This window comes from Sceloporus undulatus, chromosome 7, assembly GCF_019175285.1.
Source record: "Sceloporus undulatus isolate JIND9_A2432 ecotype Alabama chromosome 7, SceUnd_v1.1, whole genome shotgun sequence".
In the NCBI taxonomy this organism is placed as follows: domain Eukaryota; kingdom Metazoa; phylum Chordata; class Lepidosauria; order Squamata; family Phrynosomatidae; genus Sceloporus; species Sceloporus undulatus.
In genome coordinates, this window is record NC_056528.1 from 25,758,454 (window position 1) to 25,782,798 (window position 24,345).

Consider the following 24,345-nt stretch of genomic DNA (forward strand, 5'->3'; position numbering starts at 1 on the left):
GACAAGGGAGTGCATTGTCAGAAGAAGGCCGCTTCCATCACAGAGCGTTCCTGCAAAGGGCTTCTTCAGCTCCCACCAATTCCCCATTATATTGTTAAAAGATACCCGCACTATTCAGTCGTATGCCTTTTCTTTTTGGGACACAGTTGGGCATCTCCCTGAGCTGCGAGTGTACTGCCAGGGTTCAGCTCTAGGGTCAACCATGTTGCTCAGACCTGTAACAGATGCCCACAGACTGCCTTCTGTGCCAGCCTCCCATGGATGCATGTACTCTTTCTTTTCTCTTGTCTGTTTTTGACAAGGATGTGCCATCGGGAAATCATGTCCTCTGCACAAAAGAATTGATTCCCGCTTCTGCCTTCAGTGGAACAGTTGCTGAGATGGGATGTGTGTGTGTGTGTGTGTGTGTGATAGAAAGTGATGCGTGGCTGTCTCCAAATAAGTACTCTGTGTGTGTTTGGATGTGTGTGTTTTCGTTTCGGTCCTCTGATGGATGGCAAAGAGGTTGCCATCGTACAGCATATTGGCCCAGCTTTCTGTAAAATACGTTGCCTTGCGAGTGGGTAATGGTGGTGGGATGGATGTGGGTAAACCTTTGTGGGTTTGTGTTTTCAGTATGTGTTTCTTTCGGGCCAGACGTTCAAAGCAATTCCATAAATTTGCTTGCGTTGGGGTGGGGAGGGGAGGGAGGATTGCTCTTCTCCGGTGTTTTCTTGACGCAATACGCTTTGCAAGGGGCTGGAGGGAAGGGCGAGATGGCAGAGTGATACAGAAACCCTTGTTAACTTGATGTGTAAAGTGAAATGTATCTGGCATTAAAAAGGCCTTGTGAATTTGACATTGACTTTGGTGAGCGTGTGGTGTGTTCAGCGCTCGGATGTAAATGCTTTAACTATTTCCTTCTCGTATGTTAGGATTGAATACTGGGGTAAATGGCACAAAATTCTCACTGCTCCTCCTTATCCACGGATTTTTTTATCCACGGATTCAAGCATCCACGGGTTGAAAATATTCAAAAAATGTATAAATTCCAAATAGCAAACCTTGATTTTTCATTTTATATAAGGGATGCCATTTTGCTGTGCCATTGTATTTAATGGGACTTGAGCATCCATGGATTTTGTTATCCACAAGGGGTCCTGGAACCAAACTCCAGAGGATAACAAGGACCCACTGTACTTATTTTTTACTAGTAAAACTTACTCATTCTCACAGAAGAATCTGCTCTCCACTTTATCCTACCAACAGCCCTGTGAGGCTGGCAAAGAACGTCTCAGCCCCCATCCAGAGAGTCCTACAGATTTGTAGGACTTTTGACCCAGGAACCTTTGAATGTTGTGCAGTTGGTAGCCAAATCTTTTCAGCTAGTTATGAAAATGTGACTTGATTTTATCAGTCTATATTGTTGACTGCCACAACCTGCACATGCCATGTCCCAGTGACCTGATCTCCAGTGCTCTGGAAACACTTCACTAGGGGCATTGCCCATAATAGGGGTTTCATTTCCCTAAATGTGGATTCCCTGTAGTTGCAATATCCTAAGTCTGTCTTAGGATCTTGTAACAGTGAACATGACGGCAGCCTTGTGTGCCTTCAGGTCATATCATGGGGTTTTCTTGGCAAGATTTGTTCAGGAGGGATTTGCCTTTGCCTTCCTCTAAGGCTAAGAGAGTGGAACTTGCCCAAGGTCACCCAGTGGGTTTTCTTGGCCGTGCGAGGATTCGAACCCTGGTCTCCAGACCTGTAGCCCAACACTGCACCATGCTGGTTCATGATAGACAGACAGATAGAATAGTTTAGAGAGAGATGAGAGGATGGATGGATGGATGGATGAGACATAAAATAGATTAGAGACAAAACAAATTACTGTAGATAGATTAGGTAGGTAGGTAGATGAAAGACAGAATAGATTGACAGATTAGAGAAATGAGAGGGAGGATGGATGGATGGATGGATAATATAGATTAGATATACAGATTAGATAATAGAACATTGTACCTATCTTCAAGATGGCTTCCAAAATCCCATCAAACTACTTGTTAAGGGTGGCAGGTTTTCAAATTATAAATTTTTAAAATGATTTCTGCAAGCAATGAGCAGCTGGAGTGCACCCCCTTTCCATCCCTCCCTCCCTCCCTCCTTCCTTCCTTCCTTCCTTCCTTCTCCACTGTTTGCAGGTTTTTGGAGGGACCCAGGAGGAGTGCCTTCTCACTGCCTTCTGCAAAACCCCATCATCCCCAAGCCCTCAGCAGCCTGCCTCCCAGCCCAGCTGGCCTGCTTTGGGTTGCTAGGGGGATGGTTGCCAAGAGGTGTGTATGTCAAACAATGATGCCACAAGCCCATCTCCTCTTACTTACCTGCCAGCGGGAGGGTGAGTCTCTCTTTCTTCCCCAAGCTGGCCTTGGGTGGGAAGAACTACAGCCCCGCGATGGAGTTCCACGGGTTGAACTACCGGGATTTGGTGTTAAATCGGCCGTATGTCCCTCAGAGCATCTTAGAGACCGACTTCCCCACTCCACTTTACAGGTGAGTTGCTTTCCTTTGTTTTTATGCTGTGGGTTTATCCAAGGAAGACCTAGTTGTTGATCAGATCTAATTTCTGCAGAATTTTTTTCCAGAGGGTAGTTCCTTTCTCTTCTCCCTATTTTCTCAACTGACCTATTAAACCAAGTTTGAATTTTCTGGAGATCTTATCCCAAATTACTCCGGCTTGTATTCTACTTCAGCTGTCCAATTTGTTGTTTGTTTGTTTATTGGATTTATATCCTGCCTTTCTCCTGAAATGGGATTCAAGGCGGTTAAGTATAAACAGCAGGCCTGTGGTATCTGCTGGGGTTTGGTTGCAGGACTTCGTCAGGTATCAAGAACACTAACCACTACATCATATTGCCTCTTGGGTTGGTAACAGTTGTTTCCTTTTCCTGCAGTGATGAGTACATTTCACTGAGGGGCCCGCGAAATGCCCCCATCATAAAGGAGGCTGTTCGCTGGAAATGTACCCCCATGGGGAGGGATGCCATCCCTCAGACTTGGTATACGGGCCTGACCAACAGTCACAACCGCGATGCCTGGTACACTCTCACCAACGACATCGGCCGGGAGACTTACCACCGCTGGCAGAAGTCCCACGCTGAACGGGAGAAGACCTTACCACCTGGTAAGGTTAAATGCACCTTTGTTCAAAGCTCTGGCATTGATAAAGCCCTAGAGGGCTATTACACAACATCCCTTCGATATCTGAACACGGAGGTAACACAATGCCAGAACTATGCAGTCCAGTTGCAGAATACCAATATTAGGTGACACATGTCAACAACTGGATGTGATGTACAATGTGTGATGGGCAACTGCAATGACCAACCAGCTCTAGCAGTAAATAAATATTCCAGGGTTGTAATCTAGTGTAGCAGAAATGTTACAGCACCGCTAAGCAAACGGCACTGCTAAGCAAACACTACACAAGATGTCAATGACTGGGTGATAGCTGGTGCCACTATGCAATGGAGCTGCTACATAGAACAATATTACACAAGACATATCCATGGTTGGGTAATAATGCTATGGTGCCACTACATAGAATAACAGTATACCAGGCATGTACATAACGCTATGATAACGCTATGGCTTCATTGCGTAGAACAACATTACACATGGCATGTCCATGGCTGGGTGATAACGCTATGGCACCATTGCGTAGAACAACATTACACAAGACGTCAGTGACTGGGTGCTGGTGCACAATGGACAACTATGATGCACGACTGCATAGCACAATGTGCAACCAGCATGTGTGACTGCAGTATGCCATGTACAGCCGCAATGTGCGATCTTACTACTTCCGCAACCCTACTTACGTTGCTGTAAGTAGGATTTGCTGTGCTATGGCAAATGATTTGCTCCACATGCATTGTGTGACTTGTGCATGTGTGTGTCTCCAGGAGGTTGTCATCTAAGGATTCCTTGGGATCAGGTCATTGTGATGTTAGAAAATGCTAACCCATTCTTTTGGTGTGTTAAAAAACACACATATAAAATAAAATACAGGAATAGCAAAAAGAAAGGATGGGTGATTTCTGATTTGAAATCAGGAGGTTTTTCGTAGACCCCAAGTGAAACATGAGTCAACTGGGAGATGTGGTGGCCAACAAAGTCAATGCAGATAAAATTAATCAGATACCAAGATGGAGCATGGAGAGGTGACATGTTAGCCATGCCTTTAAGCAGATGTTGAATGGGCATCTTTCAGGCATGCTTTGGCATTAGATGGCCTTTGTGGTCCCTTCCAACTCCTATAAACAAAACTGAGGATGGTATTAGATTTTTTGGCTGCTGCAGAACCAAGTTGGCTCGCAGGCACGTCATCCTCTCACCTTTTCCCCACAGCTTATAGGCAGCGTTTACGAGACAGCAGCTGGTATGATCCAATTGTTCCTGCCCAGTACTCGGATCCGACTACACGATGGGGTGCCTTTCTGTGGAAGGACAAGTCAGTCCTTGGGAAAGAATATGGTAAGGAGCAAGGCTGATGGCAGGGGGAAGAGGAAGGAGGAAAGGAGGTGAAATGGGCTTTTGAGGATGGTGGGGATTGAACCAGGGATGCTGTTCCTGCACAGCAGACACTATGCTCTTGTTTTGGCCTTTCCAGTAAACTTCTAGCCCTCATGATTATGAATAAGAGGCCCAGTTTAAATAGGAGGATAGGAAGTAAGAGGCCAGTGTGGTGTAGTGGTTTGAATACTTTGGAAGGACTTTGGTTCAAATCCCCTCTCAGCCATGGAAGCCCACCTTGAGCAAGCCCCACTCTCTCAGCCTCAGAGGAAGGCAATGGCAAACCTCCTCTGAACAAATCTGGCCAAGAAAACCCTAGTATAGGGTTGCTTGAAGACACACAACAGCAACAGCAACCTACACTGGTGCCTTCTAGATGCAAGAGAGTTGGGCTGGTGTATGCCTTGAGTATTTGGCTAGGAATCTGGGAGACCAGGGCTCGAATCCCCGCTCAACCATGGAATCTGGGTGGTGTTGGGCAAGTCCCACTCTCTCAGCTTCAAAGGAAGGGAGCAGCAAACTACCTCTGAAGGCATCTGGCCACGAAAACCCTAGGGGAGGGTCACCATAAGTCACTTTGAGACAGAGATACCACGAAGCCCCTTGCGTCTAACGCTTCCTCCCTCTTCTTCCTTTTGCAGTTGTCAACCGCAACCGCTGTGCCGAAGAGTTGCATGGAAAGCCCGGCTACGTCCCTCACTTGTCTCTCCACACCCCTGAGTTCACCCGAAAGGACTATCGCACTTGGAGGATGTTTCGTCACCAACCGTCCACCAACAACCAGTAAAACCTCTTTCCGCTGCTTGGCATATGAGAATCCTCCTTCTCACTGCAAGGCGGGAGGAGTGAGTTTCCTCCAAGACATGGGGTCCATCCCTCTTGCCATACAGGGGCCCACCAAATATTTGGGGGCCCTGCGGCCGTCACATAGCCCTCTTGCCATGAAATGGGAGACGGGAAGAGAGAGCCAGCCTTTTTGGCTGTGTGTACATTGTCAGGTGGGACTCCCTGCCACTGGATGAAACCATGGCATTTGAATGTGGTTTAGTGTGTGTTTGTGTGCTAGAGACCTTCCTGGAGCAGAAGCAAGCCTCCTCTTAAACTTGCACCCTGGAAGGTTTAATAAAGAAAAGGTGCTACCTCCAAGGGAAAATAGCCAAATTTTGATCTGCCCCAAAATCGCCTTTATTTATTTATTTGTTTTTAAAACAACACATGGAGAAAGTAAAGAGGGAATCCCCCTCATTTCTCAACACCATTTGCTCCTTTCTTTGATAGATTTTCAGAGTGTTTCAGAACTAAGAAGCTGATCAGTATGTTTGCTCTCCCCAAGATGTACCCTTCCAATTTCTTCTTCTCAGACATCTCACATGAAGTCTGGAGGATCCAGCCCTCCCCGTTTATCCCTGACACCCCGGACTCAGCGGTAAACTACTTGTGAACAGTGGTGGCTTATGGTGCCCATGTCAGTGGAGCAATGATTCCAATGCCAGATTTTCATCTTGGTTTTAAGGGTGCTCTCCAAGGTGTTGAAATGGGAGAGCTCCATTGAGGATCCCTCTTGGGTTCTTGGAGAGCTCCATTGTGGGTCCTTCTTGAATTCTCATCTTGGAGAGTTCCATTGAAGGTCTCTCTCTTGAGCCAGAAACTTGGAGAGCTCCATTGAAGGTCTCTCTCTCTTAGACCAGTGCCTGGGAGAGCTCCATTGAGAGTCCCTCTTGGGTTGTCATCTTGAAGAGCTCCATTGAGGGTCTTTCTTGAGTCATTATCTTGGAGAGTTCCATTGAAGGTCCCTCTTGGGTCCTCACCTTAGAAAGCTCCATTGAAAGTCTCACCTTGGAGAACTCCTTTAAAGCCAGCACAAGCATGGGATGGATTTACAGCCCCACCAACATGAGATCCACTAGCCTCTGAATATGAAGCCCCAATTGTGGCATTACCTTTGTAAAAGAACACTGCCCCACATGCCATCCGAAATCTGGTCGCAGAGGTGCTTTACATATCATAATCACACCTTAAAAACATTTAATTATATATTAATACTTTCTGCAAGATGGTACATTTGATTTAAACACACAAACAGAGAAACACCGTTGGGACCAAAGAGCGCTTTTGCTCTTGAAATCCCTTTAAATATAGGGTGGAGGACCTTCTGAACTTCCAGGTCCTTTGTACTGCTTATACCTAGTGGTTAGGGTTGGAAACGTTGGCATAGCCTGTATTTAAAATACTTCTGCATTTTCTTTTAAAGACCGTTTATAAGCAAGAACAATTAGTATTATAAATATATATATCTTCGTGGTCTCTGCGAATCACACAAATGGGTTATACTGCACTTGGGCAGAGCTGTATAGCTCATTTGTGTGAATATATATATAGGCCCACTCTCCTTGCTTCCTCCATGGCTGTGCAGAAAAAATACACCTGATAAGTTGTCCCGACAAAAGAAGTCTACCTTGAAGGCAGGATATCCTGGACCCTTTTTGAATGACTCTGTATTCAATGTTCTTTAGAAGAAAAAGGAAATTCTTTTGTTTTTGCAAGGCTGCTTAACAAATATTGGCCTCTTGTAGTCCTTGAGAAGCTTTGTCACACAGAGTTTAGGGTCAGAGGGCCACAGGAACCTTCTCTCTTTCCAACTTCTGACCAGCAGAAAGGTGGACGGACGTGGGAGGACAGGCCGTGTCTCTGGATCAGTCCTGGATCCTACCTCAGGTTGCTTTATACCTGCCAGGAAAGAAAATTAGAAAGTTTTATGCCTAGAGATGGATGAGTGAAGGTCAGAGAGGGCTTACAAGTTGAGTTGGTGGGACCTGGTAGACTAAGGCAAAGGGAAATGTAGTGCTCTGAGCAACCTGTCTCCAAGCTCGGGCCTTGCAGTTGTGTTTAACTTGGAGTAATATTGGCTGGGGATTTGGGGAGTTGTAAGCCAACACATCTGGAAGGCTTCCAGGTGGACAAGTCAGGCATAAGGGCTGAGAATAGTAGAACCACTGTAAGCCTGACTTCCAAGTACATTTGTCCCTCCCTATTTGCTAGGGTTAGGGGCACAAGACCCCCGTGAATATGGAAAAACTGCAAATAACAAAAACACCATGTTTTTACCTGGGAGGACACCTCTCTAGGAATCTCTAGGTCCTCCAGTGCAACTCTGTGGTCAACGTCCAACAGACCCTGACCATAGAAATTGTGCTGGAGGAGCTACAAAGGCCTAATAGAGTATCCTCTCTAGGAATCTAGGTCTTTCAGTGCAACTTTTAGTTAAAGTTGACCATAGAGTCACACTGGGGTACCTAGATATTCTTAGAGAGAACATATTAATCAAATCCACAAATATCAAATCCGCAAACTGTACTTTCTTGCCTTGTTCTCATTGCCTATTATCCTGTTTTGACTCTTCATGCAATAAACAGACAACCTGGACTTTTGCAAGCTGAGGTTTGTTGGCATCACAACTGTGTGTCGTTGTGCTTTTATTTTTACTATGGTTGGTTTTTCAACATGCAAGGTCTACAAGGGAAGACCTTTCAATGTAGTTATCACTAGAGAGAGTCAGGGCGGTGCAATGGTTTGAGCGTTGGACTACGATTCTGGAGATCGGACATCGATTCCCCGCTCGCCCATGGAAACCCACTTGGGTGAGTCACACACTCTAGACCCTGCAAAACCCTGCGATTTTGGGTTGCTATAAGTCGGAAATGACTCAAAGGCACACGACAACTAACTGCTTTTGTACTTCCAACTCAGTTTGCAGCAATTCAAGGAAGCTGGGGAGGAAAGTGAGAGGAAGAGAGAAAAACCAGGAGATTTTCAAAGCAGCTGGGAAAGTGGGATGGCGAAGGATTACTGTGTGTGTGTGTGTGTGTGTGTGTGTGTGTGTGTGTGTATACACATGTATAAGTCTAGAAGTTTTAGTCAAAAATGCACCCCAAAAAACCAAGTCAACTTATCCACAGGTCAATGTGAGTATTGCACCTTAAGTCTTATTTAAAAAAGAACCATCTCCTGGAGAATGGAAAGAGCGTAATCTGACCTGAAAGTACTGACTCCCTTCTGCATTCTCATCCCTCTTGCCTTTAGTGTTCGTACAAACAGTTATTTTGCATCCTGGAATTTTATAAGCTATTTGGCATAGTTTTTCTTTGCTATATCCTTTGCTTCATCCTTTACATTCTTTGTTACAGGCCCCTAAATCTTATCCTCGACTTACCCATGAGTCATATTAAAATCCATACTTTTGGCCCCAAAACCTGCCCTCGACTTATGCATGAGGTTTGACTTATACTGGAGTATATATGGGTAAGCAAGTTTGTAAAGGGCAACTCCATACCTTGTAAATGGTATGGAGTTGCAGTCCCACAACATCTGGGCTTCCAAAGGTTAAACGCTACTGGTAAAAGGGCACAGCTGCAATAGTTTGGAAAGGCGGCATGAGGCCAGCAACAACAAGAAAGTATCAGGAGCATGTGTGTTAAGAGGCACATGAATGTGGCACATGTGCCAACAGATACGTTTGAAGAAAACACGCCAGTCTTGTTTGCGCAAGACCTGCCTCCGACATTCTTTTCTTATCCGTGAGAAACTATTTTCAGGACAGCAGTGCGCAGGCCATGCTCTGAATCAAAAGTCTCTTTTCCAATTCTGCCGGGCTAAGGATGATAGCAATGATACTTCTATTGACTTCTATCCCACTTTCCTCCCAAAATTGGGTCTCAAAGCACCTTGCGGTTAAAAAGCACGACACAATTGGAAACATAAAACACGTGAACATTAAAATGGAATGATACAATTCACGGTGTTAAAACTATGAGATTCATAGAGTTGGAAGCAAGCAGAAGGGTCATCCTATGGGATCATGGGATTTATAGTGTGTTGAGGCACCAGCGCTGTCTGACAGAGAAGACACAATAGCTCAAGAAACAACAAATCCCAAAGCATGGAGCCAGGTGTCGCACTGTGTTAATGCTGCGGTGCAGATGCTGTCTACATCTCAGGTTTTGGACAACAAACCTCAGGACCTGGAGTGACCATAAAGCGACAACCCTAGTATGGGATAACACCCCAGCTCTCTGGAAAAGACAGGGTTCAAGATACACATCCCTTCCTCCTCCACAGCAGATAAAATAAGAATGCCACCATATGCATGTCTGCTGACTTGGGAGAAGATCCCATAGATCACAAAGGTGATCACTGATCCCATTGATCACACCTGAGTAGACCCCATCCACAGGCATGCATAGGGCTCCTATGAAGTGGAGTAGCGGCAAGTGAGTTAAATCCTTGACCTAAAAGTAAGCACGTTGCGTCTGTATTTCCATCCATGTGAGACAGGGATGTTGGCACAGAGAGAGAGAGAGGACATGGGTGAAGATGTTTGGGGCGCACCGTGCCAAGCTGATATGGCATGCCAATAAAATTCTCATCCTTGCGCCACTTAACCTACCTATGGCATGAAAGCCAGGAGGAGAGTCAGATTCTTTTAAGCAGAGGTTGCACAAGGATGGAAGAAGCAGGCAAAGAGCATGAAGATGGCGTGGAAGGGGGCAGAAAGGATGGCAAGAATATTAAGAACAGCCTGAACAAATCCCAGAGAGGGTGGGTCTGGACTTTGAGAGAGCGGTGGGTCGAATGTGTTTGTCTTGCCCAAGAGCAACACCCCTGGCCTGAGATCGGAGAGGGAACTGAATCTGGCTTTGCATGCACTAATTCCACCAAAATGCTTGCATCTCTGTTATTTGTGTCTCCTGATGCTGGGGAAATGCCATGGGTTTGGTGGGTCTGCTCTAGCTGAGCTTCGAAGAGGGTTCAAGCTGTGGTTTGTCCATAAATGAGAAAAGCGGAGTGGGGTAAATCTGAATTACTCACCGATCGTGGAGATCGAGTTCAGGCCAGGCCCCCATGGAGGTGAGCTGTTCCTCCAGCTGGACGATACGGAGGCCGATGTATCCCGAGGACAGGAGCAAGACAACCACTCTGCAGTGTAAAGGAACACGTAAAATGTTTGTTTTCAAAATCCTAATGCTAGAAGAGACTGCCAAGGGTCATCCAGTTCAACCCCCTTCTGCCATGCAGGAAGTCCCTATCAAAACACTCCCTAGAGATGGCCATGTACAGAGGTGATGGGTAAGAAATAAATACACATGTCCCCCATATTCACTAGGGTTAGGGGCACAAGATCGCCATCAATATGAAAATAAACACGCAAATAGTAAAAACACCATGTGTTTTACCTGAGTGGACACCTCTCTAGGAATCTCTAGGTCCTCCAGCGCAACTCTATGGTCAACGTCTGACAGACACTGACCATAGAACTGCGCTGGAGGAGCTACAAATGCCTAGTAGAGTGTCCTCTCTAGGAATCTCTAGGTCTTTCAGTGAGACATTTAGTTAAAGTTGACCATAGAGTTGCACTGGAGGACCTAGATGTTCCTAGAGAGAACATATTAATCAAAGCTGCAAATAGCAAAGCCGCAAATATGGAGGGATGAGTGTATTGTCATTGCCTTCCATTCATCTCTATTCTATCCTATCCTATTCTAGTTTTGCTCCATTCCCTTCTATTCTGTTCCAGTCTCTTCTCTTCTCTTCTCTTTCTCACTCTTCCATTCTATCCATGTTTATTTCTATTCCTATTTAATTCTACGTCTCTTGGCTTGTTTTATTTTGAGTTTTGTGGCTTGGGTAGATTCGAACCCTGAATCCTCGGCAACCACCGCTGTTTGGGTATGTATATGTGTGTGTGTTTTGTGATGGACTCACAAGATGAGGTAGATGAGGATGACTGTGTTGAGGGGGTTTAAGGGTGACGTTGACCGCCGCGGCGTCTTGGCACTTTGCTCTCGTCCTGCAGGGAGAAAAGGAAAGTCCTTCAGGTATTGTGGGAAAGGCGGAAGATAGAGGTTAAAGCTTTGCTCTTGCGTGTCGTGAAGTCATTTCGGACTTATGGCAACCCTAAAGTGAGCTTATCCAGAGTTGTTGGGAAGGGGTTTCCCATTGCAGTTGTCTGAGGCTGAGAGAGTGTGACTTGCCCAATCTCACCCATGGGTTTCACGGCTGAGCCAGGAATCGAATCCTGGTCTCTGGGGGCATCGTCCATCCCTCAAACCACTCACCTCCACCGGTTGCCATCTCCTTTTGAGGGTCATTTGGCGCACAAAGTGGCGCCTCCATCCCGTCTGGCTCATCTGCAGAACGATATATGTATAAACCCCAATCAGCACCATTGAAGGAATGATAGTCTATAAGAGATTCTGCGGATGCACAGTTTGATGCCACTTTTGCTGCCATGGCTCAAAGCTATAGAATCCTGGAAATGGTAGTTTGGAGAGATATTTTGTCCTCTTTGTCTGGCGCCACAACAAACTACAGTTCCCAGACTTCCGTAGCATGGTGCTATGACTGTCAAAGTGGAGTCAAACTGGATTATTGCTGCAGTGCAGATGGTGCCATTTCTCTTACTTTATATACTTTACTATACCATATATACACTGTACTATACTTTTTACTAAAGCATACTTTATATACTTTACTATATATACTATATATACTTCACTACATATGTGTGTGTGTGGATCTCAGTCAAAGAAAAGATAAACATAATATCTAGCTCTCACCAGACTCCTCTGGAAGGATTTCATACTCTGGCGAATGGTGATTCGAATCCAACTCCTTGGACATCTGCAAGAAAGAGGAGGGTCAAGATGAGCGTAATGCTTTGCATGGCCATAGAAACCTATTGGATTACCTTGGGCGAGTCACATATTCCCAGCCGCTAAATGGAATGGGGAGGCTTTTTTTTTTTTGCAATCTGTTTCCCGATCCCAAAGATGTATGGGAAGGCAAAGACACACACCCATGTGTGTCTCACAACACACAAACAGACTTACCAAAGATATCTTCAGAAGGTTTTCAGTGCTGGCGTAAGGGGTGGAGAGGCTATGATTCCTGGCACCATCCTAAAAGGAAGAGAAAGAAACCTCAGCATCCAAGAAACTGGAGAACCCAAGATGTGAAGTCGAAGGCTTTCATTTCTGGCATCCATAGATTTTTGTGGGTTTGTGGCCATGTCCTAGAAGAGTTTATTCCTGGTGTTTCACCTGCATCTGTGATTGTGGCATCTTCAGAGAATGCTGGCATGGAAGTATATATGCCCCACTCTCTTCCATGCCAGCATTCTCTGAAGATGCCAGCCACAGATGCAGGTGAAACACCAGGAATAAACTTTTCCAGAACATGGCCACATAGCCACCCAAAACCCACAAAAAGCTATTGGGAGGAGATGTCGGAACGGAGACAGGTGGCCAAAATGAAAGCTTGGCCTCCTCCAAATAAAAAAATCCTGCCCCCTTCCAAATGCAATTTTCTTGCAATGCCCACCTTTCTAGCATTGAAAGGTTTTAAAAAGGCATCAAGCAAAAGGGCAGGCCAGGTTCCAAGTGCCAGCGTGGTGCAATGGTTCGAGCGTTGGACTCCGGAGACCAGCGTTCGATTCCTCGCTCGACCGTAGAGGTGACTTTTGGGGAAGCCACACTCTCTCAGCCGCATTGGAAGGCAAGGGCAAAACTCCTCCGAACAAACCTTGCCGCAGGATTATAATAATAATTATTTATATATCCCGCCTCTCCAGATGGATCAAGGCGGCTTACAATATGTATAAATACATATATCCCCTTTGGTTTGTAATCCATGACAAATCAACAGAGCTGGATGGTGTCCCTTTGTTGGACTCCAGTTCCCGGAATCCCCAGGTCATGGGGGGATTCTGGGCATTGTAGTCCCCCCCCCCAAAAAAAGGAACCTTTTTTGCGTTCTGGGAAATTAAAACAGCCAAAATTTTGTCCACATCCAAAGATGGACTTTGTTACCTGGAGGTGTTTGCAAATGGAACGGAGTAACCGATAGGCGCTTTCCCGCGACCGGAGAGACGAGAAAAGGAACTGGAGGAGAGAACAAAGGATATGAATTATATCATGGATGTATTATATATTAACCAGGAAGACACTGTCCTATATATATATATATATATATAGTCCCTCCCTATTTGCTAGGGTTAGGGGCACAAGTCCCCCCGAATATGGGAAAACCGCAAATAACAAAAAACACCCTGTTTTTACCTGAGCGGACACCTCTCTAGGAATCTCTAGGTCCTCCAGGGCAACTCTGTGGTCAATGTCTGACAGACACTGACCATAGAAACTGCGTCGGAGGAGCTACAAAGGCCTAGTAGAGTGTCCTCTCTAGGAATCTCTAGGTCTTTCAGTGCAACCTTTAGTTAAAGTTGACCATAGAGTTTGTGCTGGAGGACCTAGAGATTCCTAGAGAGAACATATCAATCAAATCCGAGAATAATCAAATCCGCAAATATCAAAGCCGCAAATATGGAGGGATGAGTGTAGACTAATGCTGGATCTTTCCTACCATCTTCTCTCCTCCCTGCCTTTCTTTTTCTCTCACCTTTTCTCCTTCCTCGGTTCGGATGCAGATGGCGTTGGGTACCAAGAGGGCCGTGTTGGCTTTCTTGAGGACGCTGATGGTTGGCACCGGGATGATGACCTGAACCAGAAAAACATAATGGTAACCCCCGCCCTCTGAATAAATTTTGCCAAGAAAACTTCATGCATTGTTGTCCCTAAGTTGGAAATGGCTGGACACTTATTTAATATATTGATTGTTTGATTAATAATACAGTGGACCCTTGTTATACGCTGGGGTTTGGTTCCAAGATCTCCCATGTATAACAAAATCCATGTATGCTCAATTCCCATTACATATAATGACATGGACAGTGATTCCGCTGGGGTTTGGTCCCAGGACTCCCCTGTGGATACCAAAATCCAGGGATGCACAAGTCCTATTAAACTGAATGGCATATTAAAATGGTGTCCCTTTTATCAAATGGCAAAATCAAGGGATACTTTTGGGACTGAAATTCATATTTTCAAGCCACTGACATTGCAATCCGTGGATGAGGAATCCACAGATACACGAGGTCAACTGAATTTATTACTGAGTCTCATTTGTAAATCCTATTAAAAATATATTATATTATATAAATAAATACATATTATATTACATTATATTATATTACATGGCATTGTCTTGTCTTTATTATTATTTCTCCGATGGTTGAATCCATGGATACAGACGGTCGACTGAATTTATTATTTAGTCTCATTTTGGCAGAAAGGTGGGATATAAACCCCATAAATAAATCAATAAATATTATATTACAGGATATTATTATATTGTGTTGTATTGTATTGAATTGTATCGTATTTCTCCAATGGTGGGATCCATGGATAAGAAATCTATGGATACAGATGGTCGACTGAATTTATTATTCAGTCTCATTTTGGGAGAAAGGCGGGATATAAATCCCGTAAATCAATCAATAAATATTATATTGTATTATATTACAGGATATTATTAATTGTGTTGTGTTGTATTGTATTGTATCTATTAGTATTTCTCCGATGGTGGGATCCGTGGATAAGGAATCCATGGATACAGATGGTCAATTGAATATATTATTCTGTCCCATTTTGGGAGAAAGGCGGGATATAAATCCCAGAATAAATTAAATAAATAAATGTTATATTACATTATATTAATTTATCTATTATCCTTTCTCCCACAATTCTGGAAAAGGGGAACATAGCAGAGCACAAAGCAATCCCTTTGTGAGACTACAACTCACAAAGCATTGCAGCATTGCAGTAAAAAGGAAGAGGAAGAGCCAAGCTCCAAGACAAGAGAAAGGGTTGAAAAACCGACGGATCTGTTCATCCTTTTGTTGCAGGGCTTTTCCCAAAAGAGATTCCCCCACTTCAACTTCAATAGGAAGGAGCAGTCTACCTTAACCTCGCGCCGGATCATACTGCAATAGAAGCAGACGTGATTTTGGGAGACGTAGAGGCGGCCGTGGTAAGGGACCTCTCTTTGCCAGGCGCATGAAAATGCTGCAGGAAAAGATGTAGAGGTTAATCAAAAAGATGGAGAAATGCAGCAACAAAGGCCAATACCATACACTAAAGGTTGTGTCCACACTGCCAAATTTATACCAGTTTGATCCCACATCCCAGTAAGCAAGGGGAGTGATTTTGCTTCAAAGGTTTACTGGACTAAATTTGACGATAAGAAGAAGAGTAAATCACTCACTTTCTAGCAACTCCTCTTCTTCAGGGAGATCTTTAAAAACCCGGCGGAAATTGATGGTATGTTTCATCAGCTGGGGAAAAGGAGAGATGGATTAGGCATCAATCAATCAGTCAATCAGTCGATCAATCAGTCAAATGAATCAGGCACTTAATTAATTCTTTTGAGATTTGACATAGAGATATTTCATATATTTGATATAATGTAGGGAAGCCAGCATGGCATAGTGGTTTGAGTTTTGGACTATGTATGGCTCTAGAGACCTGAGTTAGAATCACTGCTTGGCTACGGAAACCCATTGGGTGGCCTTGGACAATGTAATCATCATCATCATCATCATCATCATATAGTATATAGAACCGTATGTTTCATGGACGATGCAAAGTTCAAAAGCAAACAAACCGTGGTGCAAAGAGACCTTTTAGCATCATTAATCCTGATCAATGCTATTGATTACTTCCTTTCCCAGCTGCATTTAATATGGAGACCCCATACATTTCATTGATGTAAGTGTGCTTTTTTTAAACATAGGCCATCTCACTTCCAAACGTACATTGGAGATGCTGGGTTCCGAGTTCCGATGCTGGACAAAGCCGGCTTCTTTCTCTCCCTCTTTGCAAAAAGACGGATCGTACGTTTTAGATCTGGGGGGGAAAAGAGATAACCGGAAAAGAAATAGGATTTATATCCTGCAAGATGGATCATACATCTTAGATCCGGAAAGAAAGAGATAACCAGACAAGAAATAGGATTTATAACCTGCCTTCCTCCCCAAACAAGACTCAATAATAAATTCAAGTCAACCTTCTGTACCCATGGATTCCTTATACATGGATTCCACCATCATAGAAATACTAATAGACATCATACAATACAATACAATGCAATATAATATAATAATATCCCATAATATCCCAACATATTTATTTACTTGATTCAGGGATTTATATGCCACCTTCCTCTCCAAATGGCACTGAATAATAAGACTCACCGGGACAAAGGCGGATTGTGTCCGTTGCGAAACCCTTCCCCAACTGGCTCCTCCAAACTCTGGGATTTCTTGTGTTCCGACATTTTCCTTTTGCTCTTCTTCGGTTTCCCGGAGATCTCTGATCCGTTGCTGGAGAGGAACAAGGCTTGGTTATTAATTGTGTCACGGTGCCCTCCTTCACCCCATGCCTTCGGGCAAATGCCAGCCTTCCTTGAGATACCATCATCCTTGCAAGTACCTACCTGCCATCCCAATAAATAGCGGGAATTGTTGGCCAGAATCCTGTATACTTCACTAAGTAACTTCCCTTGTGAAACCCTACACACCTGACAAAAAGTCCTATCAATGGCAGAAAGGATTGCCTTCTGCCCAAGTGGCTCTGGAAGGAGATTATATGAATTTTACGAGACTTTTCAACCTTTCTGCCAAAGTATGCTGGTGCCTAACCAAACTACAGATCCCAGGACCCTGGGAGATGGAGCGGTGGCAGTAAAAGTGGCCTCAGATGGCATGATTTCTACATAGATGCACTCCAAGGTTCTTCGCCGGAAAGGTTCGAAAGGCAATGAAACAATCTTGCATCCAAGAAAACTGGGGCCTCATCCCCACTACCTTTTAAACTGGATCGCAAATCATTTTGAACCGGTTTAAATGACCCTGGTTCACACTTGAAACAAATCGCCGAAACAATTCGGAGAGGAGAAACCATGCACCAGAACCATTTAACCCACATCTTTTTGATGCTGATTTTCCCCATGTCTTTTTGGATAAATCGATTCCGCGCAAGTGTGAACCAGATGCGGATCGGAATTGATTTCAATTTGCCCTTCGGCCGGCTGGAGCGGGTCCATTTTGAATTGATTCGTTTGTCAATGTGAACCACAAGTGGGTTGATTTATTTTATTCTGCAGCAAGAAAATGTGATCGGGGCAAATGTGGTGTGAACCACGCTCCGCTGCTGAACCACTTCCGTCGATTTGGATCGCAAAGTGATTTATTTGTAAGTGGGAATACAGCCCCGGTGTTGCAAAAGAAGTAACACCCTTCTTTGCTTTCAAAGCAACCTCTTCCCGGTTTGCCATGAGCAAAGGTCGAAAGCACCTTGTGCCACATTGCGATGTGTGTTAGTAAGCAGCCCTGAAAGGCTGAACCAAATCTCCCTGCAATTAGCCGCTTCATCCGCAATCTTGCCCTCAATGCAAACCCCAAGATTGCTTTTGGTTGATGCAAGAAGAGGAAACCAGTCCTGGACCCATCAAATGTGCCTTTTCACCTACACTTGCAAGGGCTTTGCATAGCCACAGATCAAGGAGCCTCTGCTTTCAGGGGCAGTGGAGCCCCAAAGAACCCTTCTTGGGATCCAAAGCTCCAGTCGGTGAGGCTGGATCTACTGTGAAACCAATACTAATGTGGATGTGAGCATGGTTTAAATGTTCGCCTAGGATTCCAGAGTTCGATTCCCACCTCGGCCATGGAAACCCACTGGGTGGCCTTGTTCAAGTCACACTCTCTCAGCCTCAGGAGAAGGCAATGGCAAACCTTCTCCAAACAAATCTGGCCAAGAAGACTCCATGATAGGGTTGCCTTAGGGTCACCATAAATTGGAAATGTCTTGAAGGCACACAACAACAACATCACCAGATGCTTTGTGGATGAGTAGTTATTTGAAACCCTTCCCCATCCTTAATGCACTGCAGATGGCTTGGACTTCAAGGCCCATCTTCCTTGCTGAGGTCAGGGGATGATGGGGATTGTAGTCCAACACAACATCTGGATTGCAGAAGAGGACCTTGGAGGCAGCAAACATGCTCCTCCGAAACGAAAGCAATGTTTATCCACTCAAGCAACTGGGGAAGAGGCCGACGCGAAGGAGGCTGTGGGCGGACATTTTCCACGGGCAATTTTCCCCGGGAATGTGGAACCAACCCAACTGGCTCTCTTCATCCTCTGCATCCTGTTTTCCATCGCACCTCCTTTTAATAAACTCCTCCCAATTCCCAGCTTCCAACTTTTGTGTTCCTGGATGAGTGATTTCTCTTGCCAGCTTTCGCACCCAGGCCCTTTCGGGATTCTTCTGCCATATATAAATATATATATATTGCAGGTTGAGTCACCTTTATCCAAAATGCTTTAGACCATATGTGTCTTGGATATCCCACCCCCTCCAGACTTTGGAATAGTTGCATATACCTAAGGAGATGAGACCCAAACCTAAACTTGAAATGCATTTATGTCTCATACTCACACAGCCTGAAAGTCATTTTAGAGACAATATTTGTCATGGTTTTGTGCACGAAACAAAGTTTTTGCACACTGAAGCGTCAGAAAGCAAAAGTGTCGTTGTCTCAGCCACCCATGAAAGAAGTTTTGATTTTGGGGATTTGGGATAAGGCAGGGAAACTCAAGCCTGTACTCGAAACCGGTCTGTGCAATCTATACGGCCGAAGGGTTTTGACAACACAAACCTAAACTGTTCACAAATGTGACCTAATGCACATCAGAAGGAGCTGATGCGCATTTGAAGTGTATCAGAAGGCCCAATGCACATAAAAAGCCCATTCTTTAGGACTGCAACCCCCAGCATCCAGAAGCATCCAGAAGGCTGCTGGGCTATGTCATCCTTCTTCCCCCAATGATTTGGTTACATTTTTTAAAAACTGTAATTTTCATTATTTTCATGGGCTTCTTCTGGAAAAGGAACATTAAAAAGGCTATTCTTTTGGATTGCAGCCCCTAGCATCCCCAGGAGCCAGGCTGCTGGGCTTTGACATCCTCCCTCCCTGGTTTGCTTAAGTTTTTAATGCTCAAAACCTAGTTTGTCCTAACTCTACATCTAGTCTTTCATCAGTCAATAAAACTTTGTGTCATTTTATATTTTAAAATCCAGTGCCTGGGAACAGCTTTTCCTTTTTTGGATGGCAACTCCCAGCATCCCCAGAAGCTGGACTGGGGATGCTGGGCTATGGAGTCCCCCCCCCCCCAGGCATCCTAACCTTTCCAAAACCTTCTGAACCTCCCTAAAAATCCCCTTTTCTTCCTTTCTTTGGAGTTCCTTTCTTTGGAAGGAAGGGAAGATGAAGCGAGTTTTCCTACCTGCTTCTTTCTCCAGGGAAGCTCTCAGGTCTTTTCTGGGCCATCGAGGAGGCTCTGAAACGCACCAGAGGCTCCAAGCCCAGGATGATGGGTGTGACAGTCACTCTCCTCCCCTTTGCCCTTCCTTCCTAGGATGGGAACCGGTTTCACTAAGGAGGAAGGGAGCACGTCTGAACGCTCCTGACACGGGTCTTCTCCCCTGTGCCACAAACCTGGCTGGGCTTCTTTTGATCTGATCCCTTTTTGATGATCACAGATTGTATTCTTCCTATGGACTCAACTGGAGTGACTCTGGATTCAGGGGGAGCCCAAAGGCAAAGGCGCCCTCTGCTGGCTGGGTCTTGCATTGCCCTTCCAAGCTTTCCTCTGCCTGGCTCAGACTGCAAAACCCATCATCGTTGTTGGTTGGGGATGATGGGACAGGCAGTACATTGGGACCCTCCTTCTGACTCCTTCTGACCCAAAGGACACATTCCCTCCTTTTTTTCATCCCTTCCAAACAAAATAAAATTCATATGAAATTGCCTTTGTTGGGAGGAAATGTAGTTTGTACAGATGGGGAAGCTATAGGGATGCTGGACTACAGTCTCCATCATCCCCTGTGAGGGATGGGAATTGTAGTCCAGAGCCAAGACCAGGCCTCTTTCTTTCTTTCTTTCTTTCTTTCTTTTCCCTCTTTCCTTCCTTTCTCCCTTTAAATAGATATTTTATTAGTTTCAAAAGTTAAAATTAAATACACATTTAAACACCTTCCAGGAAGGAAGGAAGGAAGGAAGGAAGGAAGGGGATATATTTTAATAGAATGTTATTAGGATTTGTAAATATTATTTGTATATATATTAATAATTATATTATATTGTATATTATAAATATATTATATTAATATTTGTAAACATTAATATATTTTATTAGTTTCAAAAGTTAAAATTAAATATCAATTTAAACCCTTCCTTCCTTCCTTCCTTCCTTCCTTCCTTCCTTCAAATATATTTTAATAGTTTCAATAGTTAAAATTAAATACACATTTAAACACCTTCCAGGAAGGAAGGAAGGAAGGAAGGAAGGAAGGGGATATATTTTAATAGAATTTTATTAGGATTTGTAAATATTATTTGTATATATATTAATAATTATATTATATTGTATATTATAAATATATTATGTTAATATTTGTAAACATTAATATATTTTATTAGCTTCAAAAGTTAAAATTAAATATCAATTTAAACACTTCCTTCCTTCCTTCCTTCCTTGAAATATATTTTAATAGTTTCAATAGTTAAAATTAAATACACATTTAAATGCTTCCTTCCAATGTATATTTTATTAGTTTCTAAAGTTAAAATTAAATACCCATTTAAACACCTTCCTTCCAATATATATATATTATTAGTTTTTAATCAGAGAATGACTGGCAGGTAGATGTACATCAAAGCATCCCACAGGAAAAGCGATTGGTTTCTTCTGTGCCCTGTGTCTTTTATTTCATTTTTGTCTGCTCCAGTTTTTCCGCAGCAACCGGGATATTTTGGCTCCTTGCCTTTTCTGCAGATAAAAATCTATTTCTGGCATTCTGGGGGAATAGAGAAAGGGAGGGAAATAAACCACCATGGAACAGAGATGCAAAACTTCAACATTTCCCCCCTTAAAAGGGTGGCAAGTTGGTGGTTCCCATGTCAGTGGGAGAAGGAGTCCGGTCCGGGTTTTGGGAAGCCTCACTGAAGCTCTCCAAGGTGCTGAACCCATTTTGCAGGAACTCAGCATTTTGGAGAGCTGCTTCAAAGCCTGGACTAAAACCTGTTTCTAACCTGCAGTGAAAAAACAATCCGGTTTGGCACTTCTTTGACGGCCCTGGATCCATGATATGGAAGCCTGGGATTTGGAGTTTGTTGTGGCAGCAGGGCTTTTGGCCAGGGGGTTTGGGGCTATGAAAAAAAGGAAAGAAAAAGGAAGGGGGGGGGGGAGGGGGGAGGAGAAAAAAAGAAAGAGGAAGGAAAGAAAATTAAAAAAGGAAGGAAGGAAAAGAAGGAAGGAAGGAAGATTAAAAGAGAGAGAGAAAGAAAAAAGAAAGAAAGAAAGAAAGAAAGAAAGAAAGAGGGAGGGAGGGAGGGAAATCAAAAAGAGAAAGAAAGAAGGAAAGGGAGGGAGGGAGGGATCAAGGAAGGAAGGAAGGAGAAAAAGAGAAAGAGGTAGAGGAAGAGAAAGAGAAAGAGGAAGCAAAGGAAGGAAGCAAGGAAGAAAAGAGAAAGAAAGAAAAAGGAAGGAAGAAAGGAAGGAAGGAAAAGGAAAGGAGATTAAAGAAAGAAAGACAGACAGACAGACAGAAAGTCCTCATCCTCAAAGTATGGAAAGTTCCTTTTGGGTGCAGGCTCTAATCCCCAGCATCCTTCAGTAGCTGGTTGTGGATTCTGGGCGTTGTAATGCTAAACAGGGCCCTTTCTAAGCTCCCCTGCCCCTTGTCAGCTACTTCTGCAGGAGAGGACATTGGGCTAAACAATGACAAGGCATCCCTCTCTATTCTCCTTCTTTTTTATTTCTTTATTTCTCCCTTGGGTTTACTTTGCTCTCTGGACCAATATCCAGCGAGTTAAAAACATGCGCGTGCCTGCTATAAAAAAGGGGTTTTATAACTCTGGAGGACCTTGATGTAGGTGCATAAAAGAAAAGTGACGTCCGCAAGCGTTTGATAATGGTGCTGTTTCTTAAGGTCAAGGATCAAACAACACGACTGACCAGGGGACTGAGTTCTAATCGTACCAAGAAGATTCAATCCAGGCAGTATTCTCAATTGAATGCAGAAAGTGTTCATTTGTTCCTTGGTCTCTTGACTTACTGCAATATTTTCCTTCTCTCGCTTCTCATTTTGATATTATGCCTTCCCTGTTCCTACTTAATTCTTCCAACAACAACAACAACAACAACAACAACAACAACCCTGCCAGGTGGGCCAAGTGTAGAAGAGCAGTTGACTTGGCCATGAAAACCACTGGCTGGCATTGGGTGAGTCACACACACTCAGCCTCCCCAAAACCCCATGATAGGTTTGCTTTAGGGTCGTCATAAGCTGGAAACAACTTGAAGACACACAACGACAACAACAACAAACCCTGAACAAGCCTAAAGGCACCAGATCCTTTTCTAATCTTGGAAGCTAAGCAGGGTCAGCCACAGTTAGTTCTTGGGTGGGAGACCAAAAATGCATCCCAGGTGCTGGAGGCTCTATTTCAGAGGAAGGAACTGGAAAAACCACCCCTGGGTCTTCCTTGACTAAGAAATACATGGGGTTGCCATAAGTCGACAAGCGAAGGCACATATATACACCAAGGCACTAAATCCTGTCTGATCTTAAATGCTCAGCAGGGTCAACCCTAGATAGTGCTTGGATGGGAGACGATCAATGAATCCCAGATGCTGGAGGCTCTATTTTAGAGGAAGGAACTGGCCAAACTGTCCCCGAGTCTTCCGCGCCTTAGAAAACCCTACAAAATCCACAGGGCCCCCATAAGGCAATTTGGAGAGACATGGGCACACAAATATCCTAAGCTAGGCACCAGATCCTGGAAGCTGAGCAGGGTAAGCCCTGGTTATAAATTGGATGGCAAACCACTGACAAAACCCAGGTGCCGCAGGCTCTATTTCAGAGGAAGGAACTGGCCAAACCACCCCTGAGTCTTCCTTGCCTAAGAAAACCCTACAAAATTCACTGTGACATGAAGGCACACTGATGCACAGATATCTGAAAACAGTGTCAAACCCACTGCAACACGCCATGTGAAGGAAGCACCACTAATGTGCAACCCTCTAAAAATGCAACAATAAGGGCCAAAATATAGCAACGTTTACCCTTCAAGGAGGGTTACAGTCATTGCAAAGAGGACCCTCCAAGGGTCCAAAATGACTTACAGGCCCAAGGCGTCGTCTCTGAGGATTTTGTCGTGGTCCATTTTGGAGAAAACAGCCTTCGCCGGTTGGTGAGATCCTTGGCTGTGGCCTCCTTTTCCTTCCCGGCCGTGGTTTTTATCAACTGGTGGATGGGTGGGAAAAGTCCAAAGATCAACCCTGTGGAGGTTGCACCTGGCCAAGGGACACCAGGAAAGGGATCTTTGGAGAGCCAGAGAGCAAACAAGGTTGCTCCTTCCCTTGACCGAAGTTGCCTGGAGACTCACATCCTTCACAGTTTCTACAGTGACAGCAGGTGATTTTTATCCCCCTGCAATCTCTCCTCCTTTCTCTGTTTCCAGCGAGGTGGTTAAAACAAATAATAGACTCTGAAAAATCTCCAACAACCACCTCCTCGGCGTTACCAATGGCGACTCGGATGCGCTTCCCCAGGCCGCGGAAGAAGGCATGCGTGCCTGCATGAGTGCTTGAAAATGCACCTCTTTCCTCGGCAGACAAGGCAGCTACAAAATACAGGGTTACAAAGATCCCATTGTAGAGCTGATCCCCAAACTTTGGTCCCCCAGATGTTTTGGATTTCAGGGCCCAGAATCCCAGACCATTGGCTTCTGGGAGTTGAAATCCAAAACAGCTGGAGGACCAAAGTTTGGGAACCACTT

At 44.4% G+C, this 24,345-nt stretch overlaps 2 protein-coding genes across 2 annotated transcripts; one reads left to right on the forward strand and one right to left on the reverse strand.

Annotated features, from left to right (window-relative positions):
- Window positions 1–1,715: 1,715 nt before the first annotated feature.
- Window positions 1,716–7,687, forward strand: C7H19orf71 (chromosome 7 C19orf71 homolog). Its single transcript, XM_042478198.1, has 4 exons — window positions 1,716–2,526; window positions 2,928–3,157; window positions 4,384–4,509; window positions 5,190–7,687. Exons 1-4 carry the CDS (start codon window positions 2,429–2,431, stop codon window positions 5,333–5,335), a joined length of 600 nt encoding a protein of 199 aa, XP_042334132.1. The 5' UTR covers window positions 1,716–2,428; the 3' UTR covers window positions 5,336–7,687.
- LOC121936223 (GRAM domain-containing protein 2A-like) lies at window positions 7,191–24,099 on the reverse strand. Its single transcript, XM_042478195.1, has 13 exons — window positions 23,690–24,099; window positions 16,694–16,822; window positions 16,256–16,346; window positions 15,706–15,775; window positions 15,403–15,506; window positions 14,002–14,100; window positions 13,413–13,484; window positions 12,435–12,503; window positions 12,162–12,225; window positions 11,661–11,732; window positions 11,308–11,392; window positions 10,414–10,521; window positions 7,191–7,275 (listed from the first exon to the last, which is right to left on the reverse strand). The coding sequence occupies exons 1-13, from the start codon at window positions 23,728–23,730 to the stop codon at window positions 7,260–7,262; spliced, it is 1,020 nt and encodes a 339-aa protein (XP_042334129.1). The 5' UTR covers window positions 23,731–24,099; the 3' UTR covers window positions 7,191–7,259.
- Between the last annotated feature and the right edge of the window lie 246 nt (window positions 24,100–24,345).

What these genes read in the sequence shown, in the direction of transcription:
- C7H19orf71 (XM_042478198.1), top strand. Translation starts at nt 2,429, where the DNA reads ATGGAGTTCCACGGGTTGAACTACCGGGATTTGGTGTTAAATCGGCCG. An exon ending in GGAGAAGACCTTACCACCTG is followed by an intron (nt 3,158 to 4,383) that starts GTAAGGTTAAAT and finishes TTTTCCCCACAG; the next exon opens with CTTATAGGCAGCGTTTACGA. An exon ending in AGTCCTTGGGAAAGAATATG is followed by an intron (nt 4,510 to 5,189) that starts GTAAGGAGCAAG and finishes TTCCTTTTGCAG; the next exon opens with TTGTCAACCGCAACCGCTGT.
- LOC121936223 (XM_042478195.1), bottom strand. Translation starts at nt 23,730, where the DNA reads ATGGACCACGACAAAATCCTCAGAGACGACGCCTTGGGCCT. An exon ending in CGGAACCCAGCATCTCCAAT is followed by an intron (nt 15,776 to 16,255) that starts GTACGTTTGGAA and finishes CCTTTTCCCCAG; the next exon opens with CTGATGAAACATACCATCAA. An exon ending in ATCCTCATCTACCTCATCTT is followed by an intron (nt 10,522 to 11,307) that starts GTGAGTCCATCA and finishes TTTACACTGCAG; the next exon opens with AGTGGTTGTCTTGCTCCTGT.